This window comes from Scardinius erythrophthalmus (assembly GCF_964197995.2).
Source record: "Scardinius erythrophthalmus genome assembly, chromosome: 21".
Classification (NCBI taxonomy): domain Eukaryota; kingdom Metazoa; phylum Chordata; class Actinopteri; order Cypriniformes; family Leuciscidae; genus Scardinius; species Scardinius erythrophthalmus.
In genome coordinates this window covers 6,488,644-6,511,169 of record NC_138241.1, presented here as the reverse complement: position 1 = coordinate 6,511,169, position 22,526 = coordinate 6,488,644, and the positions used below count along the sequence as shown (strand labels likewise).

The following is a 22,526-nucleotide window of genomic DNA, read 5'->3' as shown; positions in this document are numbered from 1 at the left end:
AGAGCTCTTTGTTTTCTGAACGTGTTAAATGAGTGTCTAAATGTAAATAAATGTCAGAGAGAGAATCCTTGGGGTTCTCCGAGATTGCTCTCATTGGTCAGCGGACGTTTGCCAAGCCATAAATCCGAGGTCAGCAGTAAAGGAATCTCTGTTTTCAGATAGACAGTTAATGATTTAGGTCATTTGTAGGCGCCGTTGGGTCTGGGGTCCAGGAAGGAAGGATCTTAAGACAATAGAGGTGTTTGTGGATTAGGACACCAGTGATTTAATTAAGTCTCAGAGCAGGAGGGGGTTTGAAGACAGGCTAATTTCAGTAAATTAACATATAGAGAGATAGAGCTGGTGATCTGACCATCTGCTGTGTGTTACAGCAGTCCGCCGGATCCAGGCCGTATCCAGATCTGATGAAGGACCTGTGCCTGGACACGACAACAACGCAGTCCTGAAGTGTCAACTAGTCTCTCCCCTGTGAAGGCCTCCTTCCCTTCCCTTTACCTCTGTACAGATAAAACGTTGTCAAAATAATACCAAATTATGTATTATACATTTTTAAGGCCAGACAAGTAGTTTGTTGAGGTCAATTGTAAAGAAAGACTACACGCCTGCACACGCTTGATGGTGTTTTAAGCCCCCAATGGCTCCTTAGAGGCAGCTTACCCTACCCTCTACCTTAACCCTACCCATCCCCTCGCTGCCTGGAAGGCGCCGTTGGGGGCTTAAAACACCAAACACCCCTGCGCACATACAGTATATATTCAAACGCGCATACCTATAGACTAAACACGTAATACGTATGTAAAACGTGTCAGCGTTTTCACAGGTTTGCATTTTTGAAGTGTGCGCAGAGATAACCTTTTTTTTTTTTTTTTCAAGGCTTGCACCTTGGAACCTATTTCAAGGTTTGTGTTCTCGAGCCACCAGGCACTGTTTTGTGTGGATGAGCGGGCCGGAGAGTGTTAAGGGTTTGCTGTTACTACTGTGTCGTGTAAGCGGCCCTTAAGTTAATAAGTTAACTAATGATCTTTGCAAAGGAAGTGAATCAATCAAAACTAACTTTAGCTGGACAATAACTTTATCCTAGAGCTGCTGTAAAGCCAAACAATCTGTGTTACTGTAATTTCCTATTATCACTGTAAAGCTGCTTTGAAACAATCTATATTGTTAAAAGTGCTATATAAATGAAGGTGACTTGACTTGACTTGGGTTCAAACATTCCGACACGCAAAGTGAAGCATCAACATGACTGGAAAGAATAGGCTCGAATGAGAGATGCGGGGAGGAATGAAAAAAGCCCAGACAAGACGGACAGTTCTCTCTTCTCGTAGTGGATCAGACTATCGTGAGATCAAAGGCGGATATCTCGGGATTCACACTCATGCACGGTGTTGCTAACAAACTGGTTGTAATTTAAGTTCTATGAAAATAAATGTGATGAACAAGACACCAAAAGTACTTGTTTCATTTTTATAAATATAACAACAATCACATATCCTATAGATTGATAGCACTCTCAGACAGATTAGGAATATTCACACATAATTTATACAAAAACATGATATTAGATATAAAATATGAAATCAGATATGATATATGATATAAAAATTAAAATTAGCCCATGATTTACTCACCCTCAAGTCATCCTAAGTGTATATGACATTCAGGCTTAAGTCGAATTCGTATGTTCGTTTGGCCGGAAGCTAGTTATTTTACTTTATAAAGTTTAAATAAGAATATTTGTCTTACACAAACTCATCGCTTTGCATCAGAAGGCCTTTATTAACCCCCCGGAGCAGCGCGGAGCACTTTTATCATGGATAGATGCACTTTTATGGACTTTTATAAAACAGAAACAACCATTCACTGCCATTATAAAGCTTGGAGGAGCCAGGACATTTTTTAATATACCTCCAATTGTATTCGTCTGAAAGAAGAATGTTATATACACCTAGGATGGCTTGAGGGTGATTTATAGTCCAGTCATTTTAAGCCAAAATGGGGGTCAACCTTGAACAAATTGCAACAGAAGCAAACTCAACTGATTTATATCCTCAGTATGTCCTGAGCAAGGGAAAAAAAGCCCAGAAGAATCCCATTAGGGGAAAGTTTCGAAAAAGACCCAAATATAGCCTATTCATTCTTTTTCTCACGTGAATATAGGGTAAAAATTTTAACCTTTAGATATCACCATGAAAATTACTGAGTTGATCACTTGCATCAAGACAAACAAAAAATGATTTTACAAGCTTTTTTAAATGGTTTGTTAACATGGACAAACGGTGCATAATCTAATTATGTATGTGCTAATTTGCATAAATACCACAACAGATCTTAACATTGGATATAGCCAGGTGAAAATGTCTCGTTGAATCTTGTCGACACATAACAGTAAAATACTTAATGTTAAGGTCTGAATGGAACAGATTTAGGCTACCCATGAGCATTAATACATAGAGGCGGGAAGAAGTACTTTAGAAACCAGCCTTAATTAATTTTTAAGAGACTGGGTTTGGGGCTGGGTCTCTGGGACTGTTTCTGGGGGACGAGTCTGAGGGAAGAACAGGAGACAATGGTAAGGAGAATGCAGAAGACAAAAGGTAGGCAAAATAAAAAGTGAACCCCCAGAAACAGTCACACGGACCAAGCCCCAAACCTATCTCTGCAATAATAATTAATAAAGGCTGGTTTAAAGTACTTCTTCCTGCTTTTATGTATTAATGCTCATGGGTAGCCTAAATCTGTTCCATTCAAACCTTAACATTAAGTATTTTACTGTTATGTGTCAACAAGACATTTTCACCTGGCTATATCCAATGTTTAGATCTGTTGTGGTATTTATGCAAATTAGCACATGCGTAATTAGATTATGCACCGTTTGTCCATGTTAACAAACAATTTCAAAAAAACTTGTTATACATTTTTTGTTTGTCTTGATGTAAGTAATCAACTCAGTAATTTCCCTGGTGATATCTGAAGGTTAAATTTTTTTACCCTATATTCACGTGAGAAAAAGAATGAATAGGCAATATTTGGCATTTTTTCGAAACTTTCCCCTAATGGGATTCTTCGGGGCTTTTTTTTTCTTTACTCAGGACATATTGAGGATACAAAATCAGTTGAGTTTGCTTCTGTTGCAATTTGTTCAACCTTTTTCATAAAATGACTGGACTATTAATCATGGGCTAATTTTCATTTTTGAGTGAACTATGCCTTTAAGACATATAAAGTCTTTGGTATTTCCTCTGCGGCCACTCCTGTAGTTCCTCCATGCCGGTAGGTGGCAGTAACGCGTTGCTGCACTCAGACGTTGGCGCATACGCGAGCTGAATGCATACGTTCCACAGGAAGCAGCGCTGGACTGGACTACACTTAACTATACAACAGGCAGCAAAAACGACTTCAGGCTGGGCAACGATACGCTACCACGGAGAAGAAAACTCCATCCACCCAGGGGGAAAGTCGAGAAGGAGAGGAGGCCCTGCAACACCGGAGGTGAGCCAAGGCGCAGTTTTGGCGCTCAATGAGGTTTTTTATGTCTTTTTAACACAGAGGCCGCACTGACAGCTAGTTGAAGCATATGTACCCTGCTAGCGACGCGACGCAACTAACCAGAAAGCTCTAATTATAACGCACGGAGCTAATTCGTGCTTCTTACACACTATACAGCTTAGTTGTTAACACGCGTTTCAGTTTGACGCGTCACGTTTCGGTTTGACGCGCCGCGTCACGTTGCCTGCTTGCAATGTTGACGTTAGCGCTAATGCGCACTTGTTCGGCGCAGCTCGTTGGTTTAACCGCATCACAGGAGAAAAAGCAGTGCGGCTTGAAGGGTTTAAACTCCTTTAGATGAACACGAAGCACTTTGTGTGTTAGTAAAACCTCCGGGGATCAAACACACATGAAGACATCAGGCCCGTGTGACGCTATTTAGCAACATCGCTAGCGCACTGACAGCAGCTGTGAGAGGTAATGTGACGTTGTGTAGATAAATATGTGTTTCTTCTTAAACTTTGAACTTTGTTTGCGCAGAACAACGGTTGATGCTTTGTTAACGTTAGCGAATTTTAGGGTGACATATCCCTTGCCTTTAATTTAACGCTTCTGGTTATGGAATCTGGACGTATTGAAAGTGAAACATCCCAACCTTTCAGTTCTGTCCTATGTAACTTACTGTGGCTTGAAATCTTCAGGTCTAAAAGGGATAGTTCACCCAGAAGTGAGTGTATGATGAAATATGTCTTTCAATTAAAATATCTTTATTTGTGTTTCGAAGATGAACGAAACTCTTATGGGTTTGGCAAGATATGAGGGTGAGTAAATGATTATAGAAATTTCAATTTAGAGAGAAATATTCCTTTAATATGACACTGGATCATGGATGATGTATTACAGAAACATCCCAACGCTTTAGTCCCGTCTCATCTACCTTGAAAATGTTGCGTTAGTTCATCTAAAAATAAGTAGATCATCATTTACTGACCCTCATGTCGTTCCAAACTCTTTGGGAAAACAAATGAAGATATTCAATGACACCTGAGAGATTTTTGTCCCTCCATTTTGAAGTCCATTCCACTAAAATTTCAAAACGTTAATAGAGAACACTGGCGTGTCAAGCAATTGCAAGCTTCTGTTTTCCATATTTGATGTGCTCTATGTATGTGCATGCATAGATCAATGTTTATATTGGAATAAAAGCCTAAAATAAATCTTTTTCATCACATAAAGGAAGTGAGACTTTGATTAAATCGCTCTATTCCCTTCTTTTACAATCTGTTTTTGAAGCATAAATGGGTAAATGGACAGAAATCTCTCAGATTTCACTAAAAATACCTTTGTTTGTGGTTCAAAGATGAACAAAAGTCTCATGGGTTTGGAACGACCTGAGGGTGAGTAATTAATGACGTAATTTTCATTTTTGGGTGAACTACCTCTATAAAGGATCACCCAGAAATGAAACTATAAAATAAAAGCCTAAATTCAATCTGTTCCTCATATAAATCGATCGTGTCTCTTCAGAAATTTGGCCTAAACTGCTCAATTCATATGGATTAGTTTTACGATCTCTTTATGAACTTTTCGAAGCGTCAGAGTGGTAGTTGCGTAGCTGTCAATGGAGGGTCAGAAATCTCTCAGATTTCATTAAAAAGATCTTCATTTGTGTTCTGAAGATGAACAAAAGTCTTACAGGTTTGGAACGACATGAGGGTCAATACATGGTCATTTTTAGATGAACTAACCCTTTAACTTATAGGATCGGATGTTTATGTAATACAGCGATTTTATTTATTTAAAATTTATTTACTTCATCATTAAGGATGGACATGACAATAATAACTAGATATACATATTAAATCGCAGTTATTAATATTATTATTTTTTTCAATTCTCAGCTACCATGGTGGGTGAGCGCCGCAACGGCAACCTTCTGATCCAGCTGGGCCCGAAGCTGCAGGCTTACCCAGAGGAGCTGATCCGCCAGAGGAGGACTCACGACGGCCAGACGGAGTATCTGATTCGCTGGAGTCTCCTGGCCGTGGAGGACAGCAGCGGTTCAGGCGGCAGCAATGAGGCCAGCGGCGGCGGCAGCAGTAGTTCAGGCGTCGGCGGCTCCAATGGCTCCACTTCAGGAGAAAGCAAGACTGAGAGCATCCTCATGTGGATGTCCACTGAAGACGTGTACGCCAACTGCCCCACACTGCTAGGCAAGCGCAAGGCCGACTCCCAGAGGCCTTTGCTGGAGGAAGAGGAGCGGCCCAGCGGCCAGTTCCCCACGGACGTCACCTTTGATGAGGGAGAACTGTCGGACATGAAAGACGACGTGAAGAATCTCGTCCGCCGAGCCCGGAAGCAAATGGCCAAGAACAGCGACTTCGGGATAAGCATCACGCACACCATCCACGTGTTGAGCGCGTACGCTAGTATCGGCTCTCTGGTGGGAGTCTTCAAGGAGACCGGTGCTCTCGACCTGCTCATGGAACTGCTCTGCAACAAGGAGCGACAGACCAGACGCAGCGCCGGCAAGATGTTGCGAGCCCTGGCTTCTCACGATGCGGGTGAGTCCCACGTTCTGTGGTCTGGTTTCTGCATTTAACTCTATATTACATTTGGCAATCTCTAAATGATCTCATGTCTATTGGCTATCACCTTTTGCTGCGTCTGAGGAACCATTTTGGAGTTGCTGTTTCCAGCGGTTTAAAGTAAAACTCTCACTTCCTATGGTATTTCCCCTTGAATGAAAAGTAACACTTTCCTTAAACTACTGGTGAAACTTACTATTGTACTCGATTAAGTTTAATCGATTTTATTTTAAATAGCCTTGGAATTAGGAATAACTTTTTCTTAATTTTATTTGTATAGCTGATATTGCATTGTTTGCTTAATTTTTGCATTACACCCATCCCATTTTTCAGTAAACAAACTTTCAATATTTTTTTTACATTTATTTTACAGCTGTGTGTATGTAAAAACAAAGCAAGTGTGCATTTGTTCAATATTGACTTGAAGCAAACTCTATTCCAAACAAAGCGAAAAAGCAGCGTTTCCTTGTCTAGTTTAATTTATTCAGGAAATTTGTTTACATTGCAGTTTATGTGCATGTCTTCTTTCTCAAATGCTCAATATGGATTATATATACAATGGAAATAGATCTCTTAATCACATTTATAAATTAGCATCTCTAAATTATATATAAATGTTTTGAAACGGACTAAAAATAAAAAGTGCTTATGAATTTTTATTATTTATTTGTTTATGATGTAAATAATTAGTCTGTGCAATAATACCTGTTATTCTTGTAGCATTTAAGATCAAATAGTTAGTAACTGGATTTTAAGCATGTAAAATAAGCATATAAAAATATTTTTTATTTAAATGAAGATAACAAAAACAGGATATGAGGTCTTGCTCCTTGGTTTGAATAAATAATATAAGTATAAAATAAAAATATTACCACGGAGTAAAATCGCAAATACGTTCAGAGTCAGTGTTAAATAAACTTTATTTAATTGAATTCATTTGACTTACATTCTTTTTTTCTTGTATTGATGCAAAACTGCCAAAACAAGGAGTGTCCCCCATGTTTGCTTCCAAGCCAAGAGGTCGATATGTCTTTTCGCTCTACGGGTTTGAAACATTTACATGTTGCTCTCCCGCAGTCATGTGCATATGGATTGTATTGAATGTTGCGCAAAGCCTAAGGTGAACCCTTAAGTAAAGACTGTGTTGACTTAGACCACAGCCCAAGTGATGAAGCCACAGATTGCCGTCAGTGTGAGATATTGGGTATTGTGAGTCATCAGTGAAGGGCAGAGACAGTTGGCTGTGTCACAGCGCTCTCTGCATTCCCTGTCGGCAGTGTCTAAAAGGACCCTACAGGACGAGATGAGATGAATCTGTGTTTTTCTGCATGGCTTCGATTGAACTCTTTTGTCATGCTCAAAACATTTTAAGAAAGCTTCTGTTTTAGAGCTATGTCTAAAAGTAGAACCCAAAACTATTGATGTTAATAAACTATACAACTTAAAGTGGCAAAGTCTGATGTTATTTTACTACGATTTTTTGATAATACCTTTTTTGAAAGGGTAAATGTTGTAATGGACCCCTTGTGAAAGGGGGCTTTCCAGTTCCTCCTCTCATTCCGTTCACTCTTATTCACAGGATATACTTATTCATCTCTAGTTCCTCTGAATAGGGTGAGGCATTTGTGTGATTCACTCCTCCACAAGGAGCAGACCACAGGCATGTGGCTCTGGCTCATGTTAAGCCGGGTTCTCCCTGTACATGTGATCAGTAACACAATATTCATGAGATATTTGTATATGTATAGGTTCCTCTGTATATATATATATATGTGTGTGTGTGTGTATTCCCTAGTATATTTCCTGTCTGTCATTGGTTGGAAAAAAGGTTGTCCCACCCCAGAATCCAGGATAGTGGTTGAGCAAGAATTTGGATTGCCAGACCCGTCAAATAAACAGAGCAATGTTTAGATAGCGCTGTTTTTTACACACTACAGTTTCCTAATGTTAGGATATAGTACTAGTTACTATCATACTATTAGTACTATACTAATTACTATGACTAGTGGCCCACATTATTTCTTGTACAGAGTATAATTTTAAGGCAGTAGCGGTAGTAAAGTGCTCTGTTTTATATGTAGCTTTGCAGACTTAAGCAGAACTTACATGAAGGTGCTTTGACTCTGTTTTTGCAGAAAGGGGTTTCTGAGAAGAGTGAGTCAGCACAATAGTTGCTGCTCAGTTGTTTTGCTGTGGGTGAGATGTGGACGTTTTTCTGTTATTTGTCTGACTAATATGTTTAATACCTATCTTTTACCCAGTTGCTTAACACCAGTCAGACCTCTTAAATAAATGTTAATATTTAGTATTAGAAAATACTATTTACTAGGGGTGTGGCGGCGAGACATTTATCTCATGAGACAAGACGAGACACGAGATTGAGTTCATGAGAACGAGACGAGATTTTGCACTATTTTATTGAAATCCCAGATGACAAAATTAATTCATGACTGGAAAAATATTTTGCAGGTGCATTTTGAAATAACTAACCATCTTGTGATGAATGTCATTTCGGTTCCATTTAATGAGTATGAATTATCAAATGCATTGAAAGACGACAATATACAAGCGCTGTAAAAGCTTTTGCCAAAAACACAACTGACTGCCTTTTCTCCTGTAAAATTTCTGTATGTTTGTCTAAAGTCTCTCAGAAAGTTTTAAAATGACTGATTTGATCTTATAATCTGTGTGTATTCATTTTCTCAAACATTTATTCACTTTAGCATGTAAGTTGTATGTGGGAATTTCCCGCATTATAAGTGTGAGACCTGCGGGAATGATTAAAATTATGCCCAATAACCGCGCCAAAATTCGAGCCCTGACACTGCACAACAGTGAAAAAAAACAAAACAATGTAAGGCCTTTTTTCAAGTTCACCCATCAGATGAAACAGCCGGGTGTGGGCGATATACCAACGGACATGATTAAATGGTAGAAATTTGTTAACCGGTAGAGATTTTGGACTATCGTCTCTATCACGGTTATGCTCATGTGACATTGAAATGCTGCGCGGTCACAAAAGCTTAACGTTTACAGCATTTTTTAACCATTGCGGTTTAAAAACAAGTGATTTTTAAACCATTAAAGCGCAATTAACTGTGAAAGAGAACTGAACTGAGTGCTTTTTGCCGTCTAATTGGGCTTGAACGGTTAAATACACATTACCTATGTGTCAAAATGACCATGTATTTGCAAGTAAACAGTCATTTATGTCTTAGGTGGACGTAATCATTTGATAAAGAACTGAGAAATTGATAGAGAACAACGCACAAGTATATAGAGCTGGTAAATCCCGCCCTTCCGTAAAACCCCACTGGACCTCTAGATTGAAAAATGGTCAATCCAAGTGAATGTGAGAAAATAATTATTTTCTGGTCCCGTTTGAATTGTGCCATGAATGTGAACATATGTTGTCTGTGAATTTTTTATATAATTTTTCATGTTACGAGTTTGACAGTATATTGTATGATTCTTTGGCTAGCAGCTGTGGAAAAGACATAACGAGAAAGACTACATGTCGCCTATGTCACGTCACCCCATAACACATTTTCCCTCCACTTGTCAAATCACGGTGCTAATGCTGCGATAATCTATGGAGACAGATCGAGATGCCTGTGTGTTTTGTATCCAAATGTCACCATTCAAACCAAATGGGCTGTTCTTTCTTCAGAAAGTGCTCTCACACAAAGTCTAACCGTATCAAACTTCTACCCGCTAAATTGTAGCATTCTTCACACGAAAAATTATATTAAAAATTCACAGACAACATATGTTCACATTCATGGCAAAATTCAAATGGGACCAGAAAATAATTATTTTCTCACATTCACTTGCATTGACGATTTTTCAATCTAGAGGTCCAGTGGGGTTTTACGGATGGGCGGGACTTACCAGCTCTATTGGATCCGTGCTGCTGATCTTAAAGTGACTGTCCAAATTTACCTGTTGTCATTATTAATGCTAATCAAACAACAAATAACAGTCTCTCACTGCTCTTAACAATCACTTTGGTTAATTGTAATAAGAATAAATATATTTAATATACACAATTAAGACTATGCATTGTTTTTTATACATTTGATTAGGCTACTTTATACATTTTATGTAGCCTAGTATTTCTTATTGTTAGAGCTTGTTTTTTTTTAGGTAGGTGTATTTCATTGATCTGTTTACTTGTCTTCAATAAGACTGAGAGTTTTTTAGGCTAGTATTGTTTTTCTTTAAATTATATTGAAAATGGTGATAAGAATTATGAAATTTTGATATCATAACCTTATTTAAAGCAAAAATATATATAAGATTTTGGTCGTATCGCCCACCCCTAAGCCCGACCATGTGTAAATCAAATATTCAAGCTCTATCCTTTTTTTCCATGAAAATATGAAAAACCAAGATCTCTTTTTTTGCCTCTTTGTTTTTAAATGGAGAAAACTGTGGTTAAAGACTAGACTAAAGTGTCACGCACATTTTGTTTTTCTTCAAACACACTGAAATTGCTTTCTTTTGTTTTGGCACTTTATTCTCTTGATGTGCAATTTTAGATTTGCAAAAAAGTTTCTGTGAATTGCCTCTGGTTGTTACAGGCTTATGATTGTTCCATTTGGCATATGGTGCATTAAAACTCCATTGCTTTTGATATGTTGTTGATTATTAATGAGATCACTTACTACACTATAACAATAAGAATGAAAGTTCAGTACAGTAGTTAGTTTGAGACCTTCTTTAAGAAACTCAGTTGCCAAATTAAAACCAGATTACTATCATTGTGATATTTCATATACTCTAATGGGTATTCAGGGATTTGATTCCCAGAGAATGCTTGCATTAATAAAATGTATACTTGTTATGCAGTGTTTGGATAAAAGTGTCTGCCAAATGTGTAATTAAAGTAAATAAAGACATTGTTGTGTGCATTGTTGATAAGGATGCTATTGTTTGACTTTCAGGGAGTCGTGCCTATGTGCTCCTGTCCCTCAGCCAGCAGGATGGCATCGAGCAGCACATGGACTTTGATAACCGCTACACCCTGCTGGAGCTTTTTGCAGAAACCACCTCCTCTGAGGAGCATGGCATCTCCTTTGAGGGCATCCATCTTCCCCAGGTGCTCATCTTCCTTTCCACTCTCGTCTGAAATATGTCCAAAACCCAGTCAGGTGTCTCGTTGTCTAGACAACTTCCTTGTCAGGCAGCATCTTAACAGAAATTGATTCATCATTGGCAGCAGCTCGTGCGACATGAAATAGCGCTACTTCCATGAAGTGCACGGGATGCAACACACAATTGATTGCAATGGATGCTTTGAGGGAACCTTGCAGTAAAAGTCTGATGGTTTAACATTTGAGAATTAAGAAATGAACACAGCCATAAATATTAGTATTGTAACTTTACAGTTGTAATGTAAAATACAGTTGTAATGTCTTGCGCTTGAATCCTTACTTGTGGGTCATTGACTTTTTTTTCCTTTTTTTTCTTTTCTGGGTCTATATATTAATTTAAAAATACATAAAAAATAGCAATTCATACATACATTGATTACAAACATGAGGTGCGTGTAATTTAGAAAATTATCAAATTTACTGATAGTGTAATGAGGGAAAAGGCCTCAGTGGAATAAAATTAAAAGGAAAATTCCTTTGGCATATTATTTTTTTATTTTTTTAGGGGAAAAAAAACAAGCAGTGAAGTTTTGTTTAAATATTATAAATAACTGAATTTTTTTATTTTTTAAGAAATTCATTTCTTTATCTTGGAAACTCGTTAGTTCTCATTGACCCTGTGTCAATGTTTGTGTGTAACAATGTAACACTTGGGTTTGTCTATTTTAGATTCCTGGCAAGCTGCTCTTCTCTCTGGTGAAGCGTTACTTGTGCGTCACATCATTGATGGACAAGCTCAACACTGCAGGGGTGGATTCCTCCTCTGAGCGCCAGGACGTCGGGCCCTCCTCCTCCTCATCCTCCTCCTCCACGGCAGCCTACCAATCAGAGCACGCGCGTGTGCAGCGGGAGTTCGAGTTCACCATGGCCATGGCCAACCTCATCTCAGAGCTGGTGCGTGTCATGGGCTGGGACCGCAACCGGCAGCTGCCCTTCACCTCCATGAGCTCAAGCCGAGGGCTGGAGGAAATCAATAATGAAATCCAGAAACACCCCATCCGCTCCATCTTTCAGCCGCGCTTCTCCGCTTCGCCCTCCATCATGGTCACTACAGCAATGGCTGCGGTCACACCACCAAAGAAGAAGAAAACCACAAATGGTTTCAAGACACGTTCTGACTTCACTTCACGTTCAGCATACGTGGAGTATGTGCAGGACAATCTGAAGAGTGGCATGATGGTCCGTATGCTGGAGGACTATGAGGAGGTCAGTGCCGGGGATGAAGGAGAGTTTCGCTACAGTAATGACGGCTCACCGCCGGTCCAGGTTAGTGCTGTGTGAAAGCATGAAGCTCAATATCAGACACTTCATGTTTAACTCTTGTTTTCCTTTATATAGTTTAATGTTGAAAATGTTTCTATGAGTTTCACTAAAATTAGAACTGTGCATTATTAGGAGCTGTTCACACAGAACATGTTTTTGCATTTCACTGTGGTACTTTTCCGTTGTTTTTATCATTTGCACTAAGACCAGTGGTTCTCAACCAGTTTGAACCAGCGTCCTATTCATAATTTTAGGTCCACCATCAAATAAAATGTGGGCTATCTGTAATCCTCGGATACCAATGTTGATTATTATTCTGTTTATAATAATTATAATTAAATATATATAATATCATAAAAAAGCATGACTGGACAGATGGAATATCATTATCATTTTTTTGCCATGGAACAAAAAACCCATGTGAATAGAAATTATATTTATGCATGTTAAATGAATAAAGCCATCAAATTTGTCAAACTTTAATTAGATTGCCTATCACACACAGCAAACAATCAGCAAACAGTATGCATTATTATTAATAATTCCTATAGAAAACAAAAGCAAGATAAATAAGAGAAGGATTTACCTTAAATCTCTGTTTTGTTTAATCTGGACGCTAGATGCCAAGACGTCCAAACTGGCAGGTTTTACACCCCTCTGTGTCTCATTTCCAAGGCCTCTCCCCCTGGAGGCCACATTTGTCAGCCGCATATGTTTTCAAGGTTGTCTTATTTCACAAAAGAAACCATTGTAAAAATGACTCTTCTTCCTTGTGAGTAACGAAGTTCGAGTCGTTTTTTTTTTTTTTTTTAGTTTGGAATGTTAAGGCCCTTTCATACTGAGCGCGATTAAACGGCGCGAATGTATGACAACAACTGTGACATAAATTTTGTTTCTAAACACTCAAATAATGACAAAAAAAAAATTTTAGGCTGGACCAGCCAATGTGCGTGTGCAGTCCTAAGCTCATGCTCTCAGTCAATATCTAATCAACCCTGTATTACCGCTTGAACTCCCACATTCATGAAGCTCAAGTTCAACCATTCAACCCTGGTACCGAAGTTAACGTAACTTGCTCAAAAAGTAGAGCAAGGCATGAGTTGCAAAAACTGCAAACCTCATAGAATTCATAGAAAATAAAAACGCTCCTATAATATTTACCTTTTAGTCTGCCATCAGCATTATCTGAAGTTGAAGCACCTCCTTTTACTGTCCATTTGCTTAGGGTAAAAAGTGCCTGAATTGCTTTTATTTTGTTTAAATCCTGTTCTGTTTTGGCTTTTGCAGGTGTACTGGAACTCCCTCTCCAGGACCTACTGGGTTCACTGGCATATGATTGAAATTCTGGGCAACGGCAGTGGAGGACCGGCTGAGAAAGAGACGCAGGAAAAGGCCTCCTCCCTCACGGAGACACTCAAACTCACTACAGGTAAGACCGAAGTCATCAAGGACTCTCACACTCCACCACATGTTTGTGTTTGCTTTGTATGTGTATCCATCTCTTTATACGAGACCACAGTGTTCTCTTCTGTGTTTCTGAACGTGGCAGTGAGTCAGACGTTCTTCTCAAAGCCCCCCGGTGGGCTGTACTCATTGCCTTACCTGATGGAGGGCTCTCAGAACGACACCAGCACCCTGAGCCGTGCTGAATGGTGGGAAGTGCTCTTTTTCATCAAGAAGCTGGAACCCAAGCAGCAGCAAGAGATCAACAGCATTCTGCGACAGAGCCTTGATGAACCGGTACTCACTCCCTCTCCTCCGCTCTGCTCTTCACACAGGGTAGAATAGACTAGTTTTAAGGAGCTATGAGTGTGTTCTGGGTTGTTCTAAAATTGAAGTAAATTTACCAGCCATGCTGTTCATAGTCTTTGTAAAAAATAAATACAGTGCCCTGAGTGTCCCCCTACAAAGGTTTAGGATTTAGAAAATTTTAAAACAGACAAATCATCCAAAATGTGAATTTCATGAAGCCTCTCAAAATAATGTCTGGGTCATATTTACCCTTAAATCAAAAGATATATATACATATATATATATATATATAATACATCTATTTTTTGTGTGTTGTGGTATTTATAATGAAAATTGTCATAAAGCAGCAGTTCTCATTACTGTAATGCAAGCCAACCTCATTTGATTTGTAAAAAAAAGAAGTTTTGTTCTAATATGTATTTAGCAAGGACATATTCAATTAATCAAAAGTGAAAGACATTTATAATGTTACAAAAATTAACATTTCAAATAAATGCTTTAAAAAAAGTATGCTTTACACAAATAGTGCAACTGTCTCCAACATGGATAATAAGAGATGTTTCTTGAGCAGCAAATCATCATAGAAAAGTTATTTTGAATTCTAATATTTACATTGAATGTTGAAAAAACATTGAATGTTTTTGCTATATTTTTGATTAAACAAATGCAGCCTTGGTGAGCATAAGAGACTTTTCAAAACATTACAAAATATTGCCAACCCTAAACGTTTGAACATTACTATATATTGCATACATTTTATTATATTATGCATCTGTGTTATCCTTTTTTTGCAATTTGTCCATTGGCCACTCTGCTACCTAGATATCACTATTGGCTATATATAAAATCTTTAAAATGAACTAGGCAATGACTGTAATTCCCTCTACTAAATAAGCTTGTTTCACGCTTGTTCTTGGTATCTGTTAGATGGTAGAGCTTGATGATTCGACTCTCATCCAGCTGTCCCTCACGGGTGAGGTGGCGAGGAAAGTCCTCCACTACCTGAAACAGAGTTTGCAGGCCTCCTGTCTGGGTGACCTGCTCTGCTCCCACACTTTCATCAAGCACTACCTGAGCTGTGGAGGTGCCGGCCTTGAGGATGAGGAAATGCTGATGGACGGCTCGCTTGGAGGACAAGGAGCTTCGTCGTCTTCATCGTTATCTTCGGCCACGTTATCCTCCTCTTCAGCTTCTTCCTGCATCATGGGCTCTGTGTCCAAGAAAGCTAAGAAAGAGATCCCAGCAGACACAGGCAGTGAGACAGAGAGTGAACTTCCCAGTGAAGATGACACCAAGTATCCCGATGACCTGGAGGAGAAGATGAAAGGCAAGTCTTTGTTTCAAGCCTTTTGTTGTTGCTTTGTGGATGTGACTGTTAGTGGAACCTCTTTTTTTTCATGATGATGAATGTCTGTGAATAGAATATTTGAATATGACAGTTTAAACGTGTCCTACAGTGGAGATATACCGTTTATGCTGTAGTAGATAGATTTGCTTTAGGCAAACTAAGCATGGCTCAATGCCAAGTCGAACCAGTGGTTCATATTTTTGCTTGCCCTGCCAAAAAAACATTTATATAAAATTGTTTTCAATGTTTTTTAACCCATGTAACTGTACTCTGATAAATTACGATGGCAAAAGTTAGATGCCAGTGAAATTTCACAGATCTTTGATTCCAGTTTCAATAATGCAACAAAAAATACTAGCCTAACTAAATAAACTTCAAACATTATTAAACACTCAGTAATAAAATGCGAACAAAAAACAAACAAATAATAACTAATAGTACAAGTAAGGACAATAGAACAATGATACAAATGAAAATGTTGCTTTAATCTTTTCAGATTGGTCTAACAGTAGTAGTAAGAAATGCTACAGAAGAAATGCTTTAGGTAAGAAATTGTACAGAAATTGAATAATCAAATCAAATAACTGTATAGTTTCACTGTATAAATCAAATATACAATAATCCTTATTAAAACTACAAAAGTCATTTAGTCAAGAGTAGTAAGTGATTTTTCTTCACTTTTCTTTTGTTGTTTGATTAAAAGGGACCTATTATGCCCCTTTTTAAGTCTTAGGTGTCTCCAGAATGTGTCTAAGTTTCAGCTCTAAATACCCACAGATCATTTATTATAACATCTTGTAAAAGCTGTAAAAGCACTCATTTTTGAGTGGAAGGAAAAACATGCTTGTTTCAAACTAAAACGTCTGTTTGGTTTTGATTATCATCTCTAAGTTCTCTTTCACGTGTTATTGCGCTTAAACTGTCAAAAACACACAAAGTTCACATAAACAGTCAGTTATGTCTGTTAATGTAAACAACAAGTAAAGAAATCACGTGTATATTAGATCTGTGTATTAAAGTGACAGCAGCGTAATATGCAGCACCTACTGCTGTATATGCTCTTAATATGAATATGAAACAAAACAAAAATAAAATCACTGCTCTTGATTGAATCACTTTAATAGCTTTAATAAGAATACATTTCTTACTTGAATGCTGCTGTTAAATGCTCTGGCGAGGAGATAAACGTGTATGCTAATAGGAAAGAGTCCGTCAGCGGTCGTGAGCCTAAGCATTTGTGTCGTCACATTGCATAGAAACTGCAAGCGGCTTATTCTGAGATATTGCTTATTATTTATGGGGATTTAAAAAAAGAAGTGGGTGGATTTTTACCATTTATAGGGTGGTTGTGTGTACACACTGCCAACACACATTTATGTTCAAACTAGGGATGGGCATTTTTCAAAAATAATGCATTCGAATATTCGGGCTCATAAAATTTGAATATTCGTTTTTTTAAATGACGTTTAACGAAAAAGATGTTTTTTTAAGTCAATTTTTTTTTCACATTTTTGTCACCATTTTTGAAGTTTACGATTAGGCAATATGCACAACAAGCTTACAATATATGTTCTAATATTTTCTTTTAATTGAAAACATTAAACAGTAGGCCTATGTGTAAAAAAAATACAAAGAACAAAAGAATTTAAGCTCAAGCAGCGCGAACTGAAAAAAACGCCTAATAAAGCAAAGTAGCAGATTGCGCCAGTTATCGTACAGAACGTACACATACACTCGAGTCAAAATATGATTATCGTGTTTATATTGTTTCACGTTTATGTTGATAAAAACAATAATATCCACAGGGGCGCCGCCAGCAATTTATGCTTGAGTGAGAAAACGCGCTGCGCTGACAGACGTTTCAGAGAAACAAAGATAACGGTGTTCTAGTTCTAAGTTTCGAACAGCACTTTGCGTTTTCTGTTCTTAAACCTCTCCCTCAACGAAACTTAAAGGAAGAATATACCTCAAAATCATTTTGCTATTAGATAAGTTATCATCTCGGATCACTCGCACTACAGCTGCGCTTACCTGCAGTCGTGATGTAGTGATGGACAGCTGTCTTTCCTCAATCGACTTCTGTTTGGATTTCATGTGATATCTCATTGTGGTGATGATATAACTCCAGATTAATTAATTAATTTTATCAAAAGTAATTCCATTTTGTAAGATCATTTAATAACCTAATTTTCGACTAGTAATTCCAAACTTCGCGAGGCAGACGACGACATTATGATCAAATACAAACAACTTGTTAAACACGCGCCACGGTGCCATCCAGTGCATTTAATTATAACTGCGAGTTAGTGCTTGGGATTTATCTGGGATTCACTGCATTTACGACCCGCAACGTATTTACAGCTTTATAAATTCGATAAAGTTCGAATAGTATTTTATTTTTCGAATAATAATTGCAGATCGAATATTCGAAAATTCAAATATTCGTGCACATCCCTAGTTCAAACATTATGTAAAAGGGAATTTTGCATAATAGGTCCCCTTTAATGTTGATGACAGAGACGGCAGCAGGTTTATTAGGCTGCTGTCACTTTAAGACCTAATGCACGGATCCAAAATATTGAAGCGCAACCCATTTTATCCCAGCTGTTTATATTCCAATAAGACAAACTGTTTTCACAAGGATACTCGCCAATACGTTCATTTTGACATAATTTTGTGAGTGTATATATGCATTCAAGTGCAGAAAGATGCAAAAGATGACTCAATTCGTCCTCGCGCTGCCTGATAGATGGTTTTCCCAATCGGGCCAGTGACCATTCCATCTGTTACACCAAACTTTGTGATCCATCGAATTATGTGACCGCACTGTTGTCACCCTTGCCCTAATCCCAACACTAACCCTAATCCTACCATCACAACATGACGTGCTGTGAAGGCCAAGTATGGTAACCTATACTCGGAATTTGTCTTCTTCGTTTAACCCATCCAAGTTAAGAGCATTAGGAGCAGTGAGTAGTGAACACACACACAAACTGTGGACACACACCCAGAGCCCGCTGAGTGATTGGGGGTTAGGTGTCTTGCTTAAGGGCACCTCAGTCGTGGGTATTGAGGGTGAAAGAGAACGCTATTCATTCTGAAGTCTGACTCTCTATCCATTGCCCCATGACTACAGCGCCTGTTATACGTATACGGTCACATAATTCGTACGTCCTTATTATTGGGCCCTGATTTGTCCTTTAGACGCATGCATCTTGATCAATGCTTAAAGTAGCACATGCTGTGTAACAATTCCTAAAAATTCAAATTCAGCAGAGGATATTTTTTAAGAATTGACACATCTTAACAAATAGGAGAATTATGTAGGTCCAATGTACCTGACCAATTCATCATCTTGCTCTTCAACGGACAAATTCACACACATTTAATTTAGGTTTTGTTTTAAGTGAACAAACAGTTGAGAAAGAAAACACAGTATGTGTCAGTAAATTGGATCCATGCATTGTCTTAAAGTGGCAGCAGCCTAACACTGTGTCCTAACCATACGCGATGCGATAAGATTCCAGCGACAAATAATTTGTCTGTCCACACTAGATGCGACGCGACTGCGAGATGCATCAAAATCATTCAAAACCCACAGCCAATCAGAACAGCGTGTGGGCGGAGTCTCGCTGCAAGTGCACAGCACCAGAGAATCTTGACGGCAATCACAAGAAAATGATTAAGTAGGCTACATAATCAAATTCACAAATATTTAAACATTCAAATACTTAAGCTACTGAATTACTAAAACAATCTTTGTCAAAGAATACAATTGTTTGTTTACAGTTTGAACATTCCTTTTTCCATTTGTTTAATTTCAAGATCTGAGGTGAATTATCCATTGTTGCTTTTACAGCTACAAATCTGGAGCACTAAATGATATTCAAAGTCACATTACACGCTTTTAACATTAAATAAAGCACATTAACAATACCTGAAATTATCATTGCCACACTTTATGTTTGTTGTTCCAGTGCAACGTCGCAGAAAAATAGAAACCCTTTTTAAAATAGAATCGTCTAAAATAGTCGCCGTTGCGGCTGGTTAGGGCAAAAACTCTGATTAACATGGAAAAGATACATTTTATCGTGCGTTGTCGCGTCGCGTGTAGTTAGGACACGGTGTAATAATCCTGCTGCTGTCTCCGTTTTTAATGTTAATCAAACAACAAAGGGCAAAGAAGAAATAATTTACTGCTCTTGACTGAATAACTTTTGTAACTTTAATAAGGATTAATCTTTAATTTATACAGTGAAGACATGTTGTCTTTTTTCACATTTGATTACTTTATGAAATGTCTGTAGGCCTACCTAAAAACTACTGTTAGACCTACTTGAAAAACATTCCTGAATAGCAGTGTTTATTTCATTTGTAAATTGTGCTTTTGATTGTCATGTAAATTGTGCTCTTATTTTATTACTGATTGTTTACTTGTCTTTAATAGTGTTTTATATTTATTTTGTTAGGCTAGTAATTTTAGCTGTTGCACTGAAATTGGAATAGAGAATTGTGAATTTTCAGTGGTATCTTAAATGTTGCTGGTATTACTGCCTGATTTTGCAAAAGCAGCTTCATAGCTTCTTATCCATCTCATCTAAGTTTCTTGGTCAAATAATTCATTGGGTAAAAATAGTGCTCAGTATATGTACATTTCTCCCTCTAAGCAAGTATTTTTGTTGTGTTGCTGTTCACTGCAGTGTTCAACAGTCCGAAGGTGCAGGGTAAGAAGAGCTGTCTGGAGAAGATGGGGGAGGTGGTGGACATCATGAAGAAGAGCAGCTCTGACTCTGGACTGCAGCTGGCGGGCATGAAATTCATCAGTAAGACTCTCGAGGATGAGGGACCTCAGGAGAGAAGCACCCTCAGATCAGACTCGGCTCAAACTATCCGGTGGGACTTACAAACCAGAAATACCACTACTCTCAGCTCTGTGTTTTTTTTATTTTTTTTTATTTAATGACTTTAAAAAGAAATACTCTCTTTCTCATAGCACCTTATATTTACTGTACGTTCCCATTTGCTCCAGTAGCAAAAGGAAAAAATCCGTAATAATGATTCCACCTTTAAAAAAAGGATTGTGGTATTGTTAATTTTTTTTCATTGTAATTTAATGCGTAATATAACACTTTTTTTCTTTAAAAGGTTACACTTTTTCAGCTGTCCTTATTGTTACAGTGTAATTATACTTTTAAGTACTGAGTATTATTCATTAAGTACATGTACTTACTAGGGATGCACCGAAATGAAAATTCTTGGCCGAAACCGAAAACCGAAAAAGAGGAAACCAAGGCCGAAAACCGAAACACCGAAAGAAATTATGCCAATTATTGTTAGTAGGCTACCATTGCATTTATGGCTATGACTGTGTACTAAGTTTACTAAAATCAAGGCATTGCAATTGCATAAATTAATATTAAAGTTTCAAAGAATAAATCCATTAAAATTTTATGCAAATGTTTATTTAGCATTTGCAAAGTATAAAATTAAATGTTTAACTTGACCCCACTCATGTGTACATTAAATAATAATGTAAAAGCCTACTGGCCTGGAGAAAGGTTTAAAAATTAAATGTTCTCTCATAAAAAAGTGCATTTAGGTCAATACTGCCATAGCCCAAAATAATATCTGCAGTTATATGCTCATGGACGTGAGTTGCAAAAACCATAAACAGCTCAGGTAAACCTCTGAGAAATGACGGCTGCTCTGCACACACACGCAAAGGTCTCTCGCTCCCTCTCTCTGCCGCGCGCGCTACGTATGCGCGCTCATGCTCGCTCGCGATTCCGGGAGATTTAAACTAATTTGCGGGCATTAGGGAGCCGGTATCAATACGCGGGAGACTCCCGGAACTTCCGGAAGACTTGGGATGTCTGTGTTTTGAAAATCGCTCTCCGTGGGTCACTCTTAGATATATTTAAATACGTCCACTCCGCAGATATGTAATGTTGCTTCAGACAAGCACGTGCAGGTCGCGGTGTCTGCTGTTTGCGTCATCACAACATTTCGGCCGTATTGTTTCGGTGATAAAAGTCTTTCGGCCGAAAACCGAAAATGCACTTTTGGGCCATTTTCGGCCGCAAATTTTCGGTGGCCGAATATTCAGTGCATCCCTAGTACTTACTATACAGTGAGAATTAGGGTTTGGTTTAGAGCTAGTTGCATGTAATTATGCGTAATTTACTGTTATTACTACAGTAACAACATGTAACGTGTGACGAGGACACTAAAATAAAGCGTTATAATTTTTTTTTGAAAAGGGTGGATTGTCTACATGCAATGCGTTATAAATTACATTCCATAAACTGTAATGAAAGTTACATTATTATTAGTTTAGATCAGAAAAAGTTTTAAAATAACTACTTTTTCTTTTTCCAGTGACAAAGTCTTAAAGATGTTGGTGGAGATGATTGGCAGTCAGCCCAAGCAGAACGCTGTGATTGCGCTGTTGCTGACCCGCAGTCTGATGCTGAAATACGAGTGGAGGGTCTCCTTCGCCACAGAGGGCGGTGTTAAAGCCGTCCTGTGCTGCATGCAGGAGTATCCGGCCTGTATACACGTGCAGCAGATCGCACTGGCGGTGAGTGGGGATTCTTGTGACGTGTTTATGCCTTTAAGGCTGTGAGAATTTCATTGTTCATGCAGTCTTTTAGAACTGTGTGTTAACTCCCGTTGTGGATGTGCTCTTCCCGTAACAGGCAACTAAAGCACAAAGAATTTAAAATATTCTCTTACAATAGTGTCCTCATTATAGTGCTATTCATATGGCAGATTTGTCTTGCACTTCTTGCACTTAACTATTTACATGATAAAAAGAGTTTGCCTGTGTGTTTTAAATTTGTTTTCTTTTAATGTTTTTTTTTTGTTTTGTTTTTTCTCCAATTAAAAAATCTGATTCTGAATAAGAAGACTGGGCAACCCCTCACCCCTAGA

The 22,526-nt window shown here is 38.2% G+C and overlaps 1 protein-coding gene across 8 annotated transcripts in view; it reads left to right on the top strand.

Annotated features, from left to right (window-relative positions):
- The first annotated feature begins 3,314 nt into the window (after positions 1–3,314).
- The window catches only part of cul9 (cullin 9), a 49,923-nt gene continuing 30,711 nt past the window's right edge, over positions 3,315–22,526 (top strand). For 2 of the 8 annotated variants that reach the window (XM_081351396.1, XM_081351395.1), the window contains exons 1-9: positions 3,315–3,489; positions 4,271–4,307; positions 5,388–6,050; positions 11,021–11,175; positions 11,900–12,496; positions 13,781–14,233; positions 15,173–15,572; positions 20,294–20,486; positions 21,972–22,173. In XM_081351396.1, the coding sequence (XP_081207522.1) occupies positions 3,325–3,489; positions 4,271–4,307; positions 5,388–6,050; positions 11,021–11,175; positions 11,900–12,496; positions 13,781–14,233; positions 15,173–15,572; positions 20,294–20,486; positions 21,972–22,173 (2,865 nt within the window). In that variant the 5' untranslated portion in view covers positions 3,315–3,324. Of the gene's footprint in view, positions 3,490–3,732; positions 3,964–4,270; positions 4,308–5,387; positions 6,051–11,020; positions 11,176–11,899; positions 12,497–13,780; positions 14,234–15,172; positions 15,573–20,293; positions 20,487–21,971; positions 22,174–22,526 lie in introns of those variants that run through there. The other 6 variants (XM_081351397.1, XM_081351401.1, XM_081351402.1 and 3 more) reach the window with 6 other exon arrangements.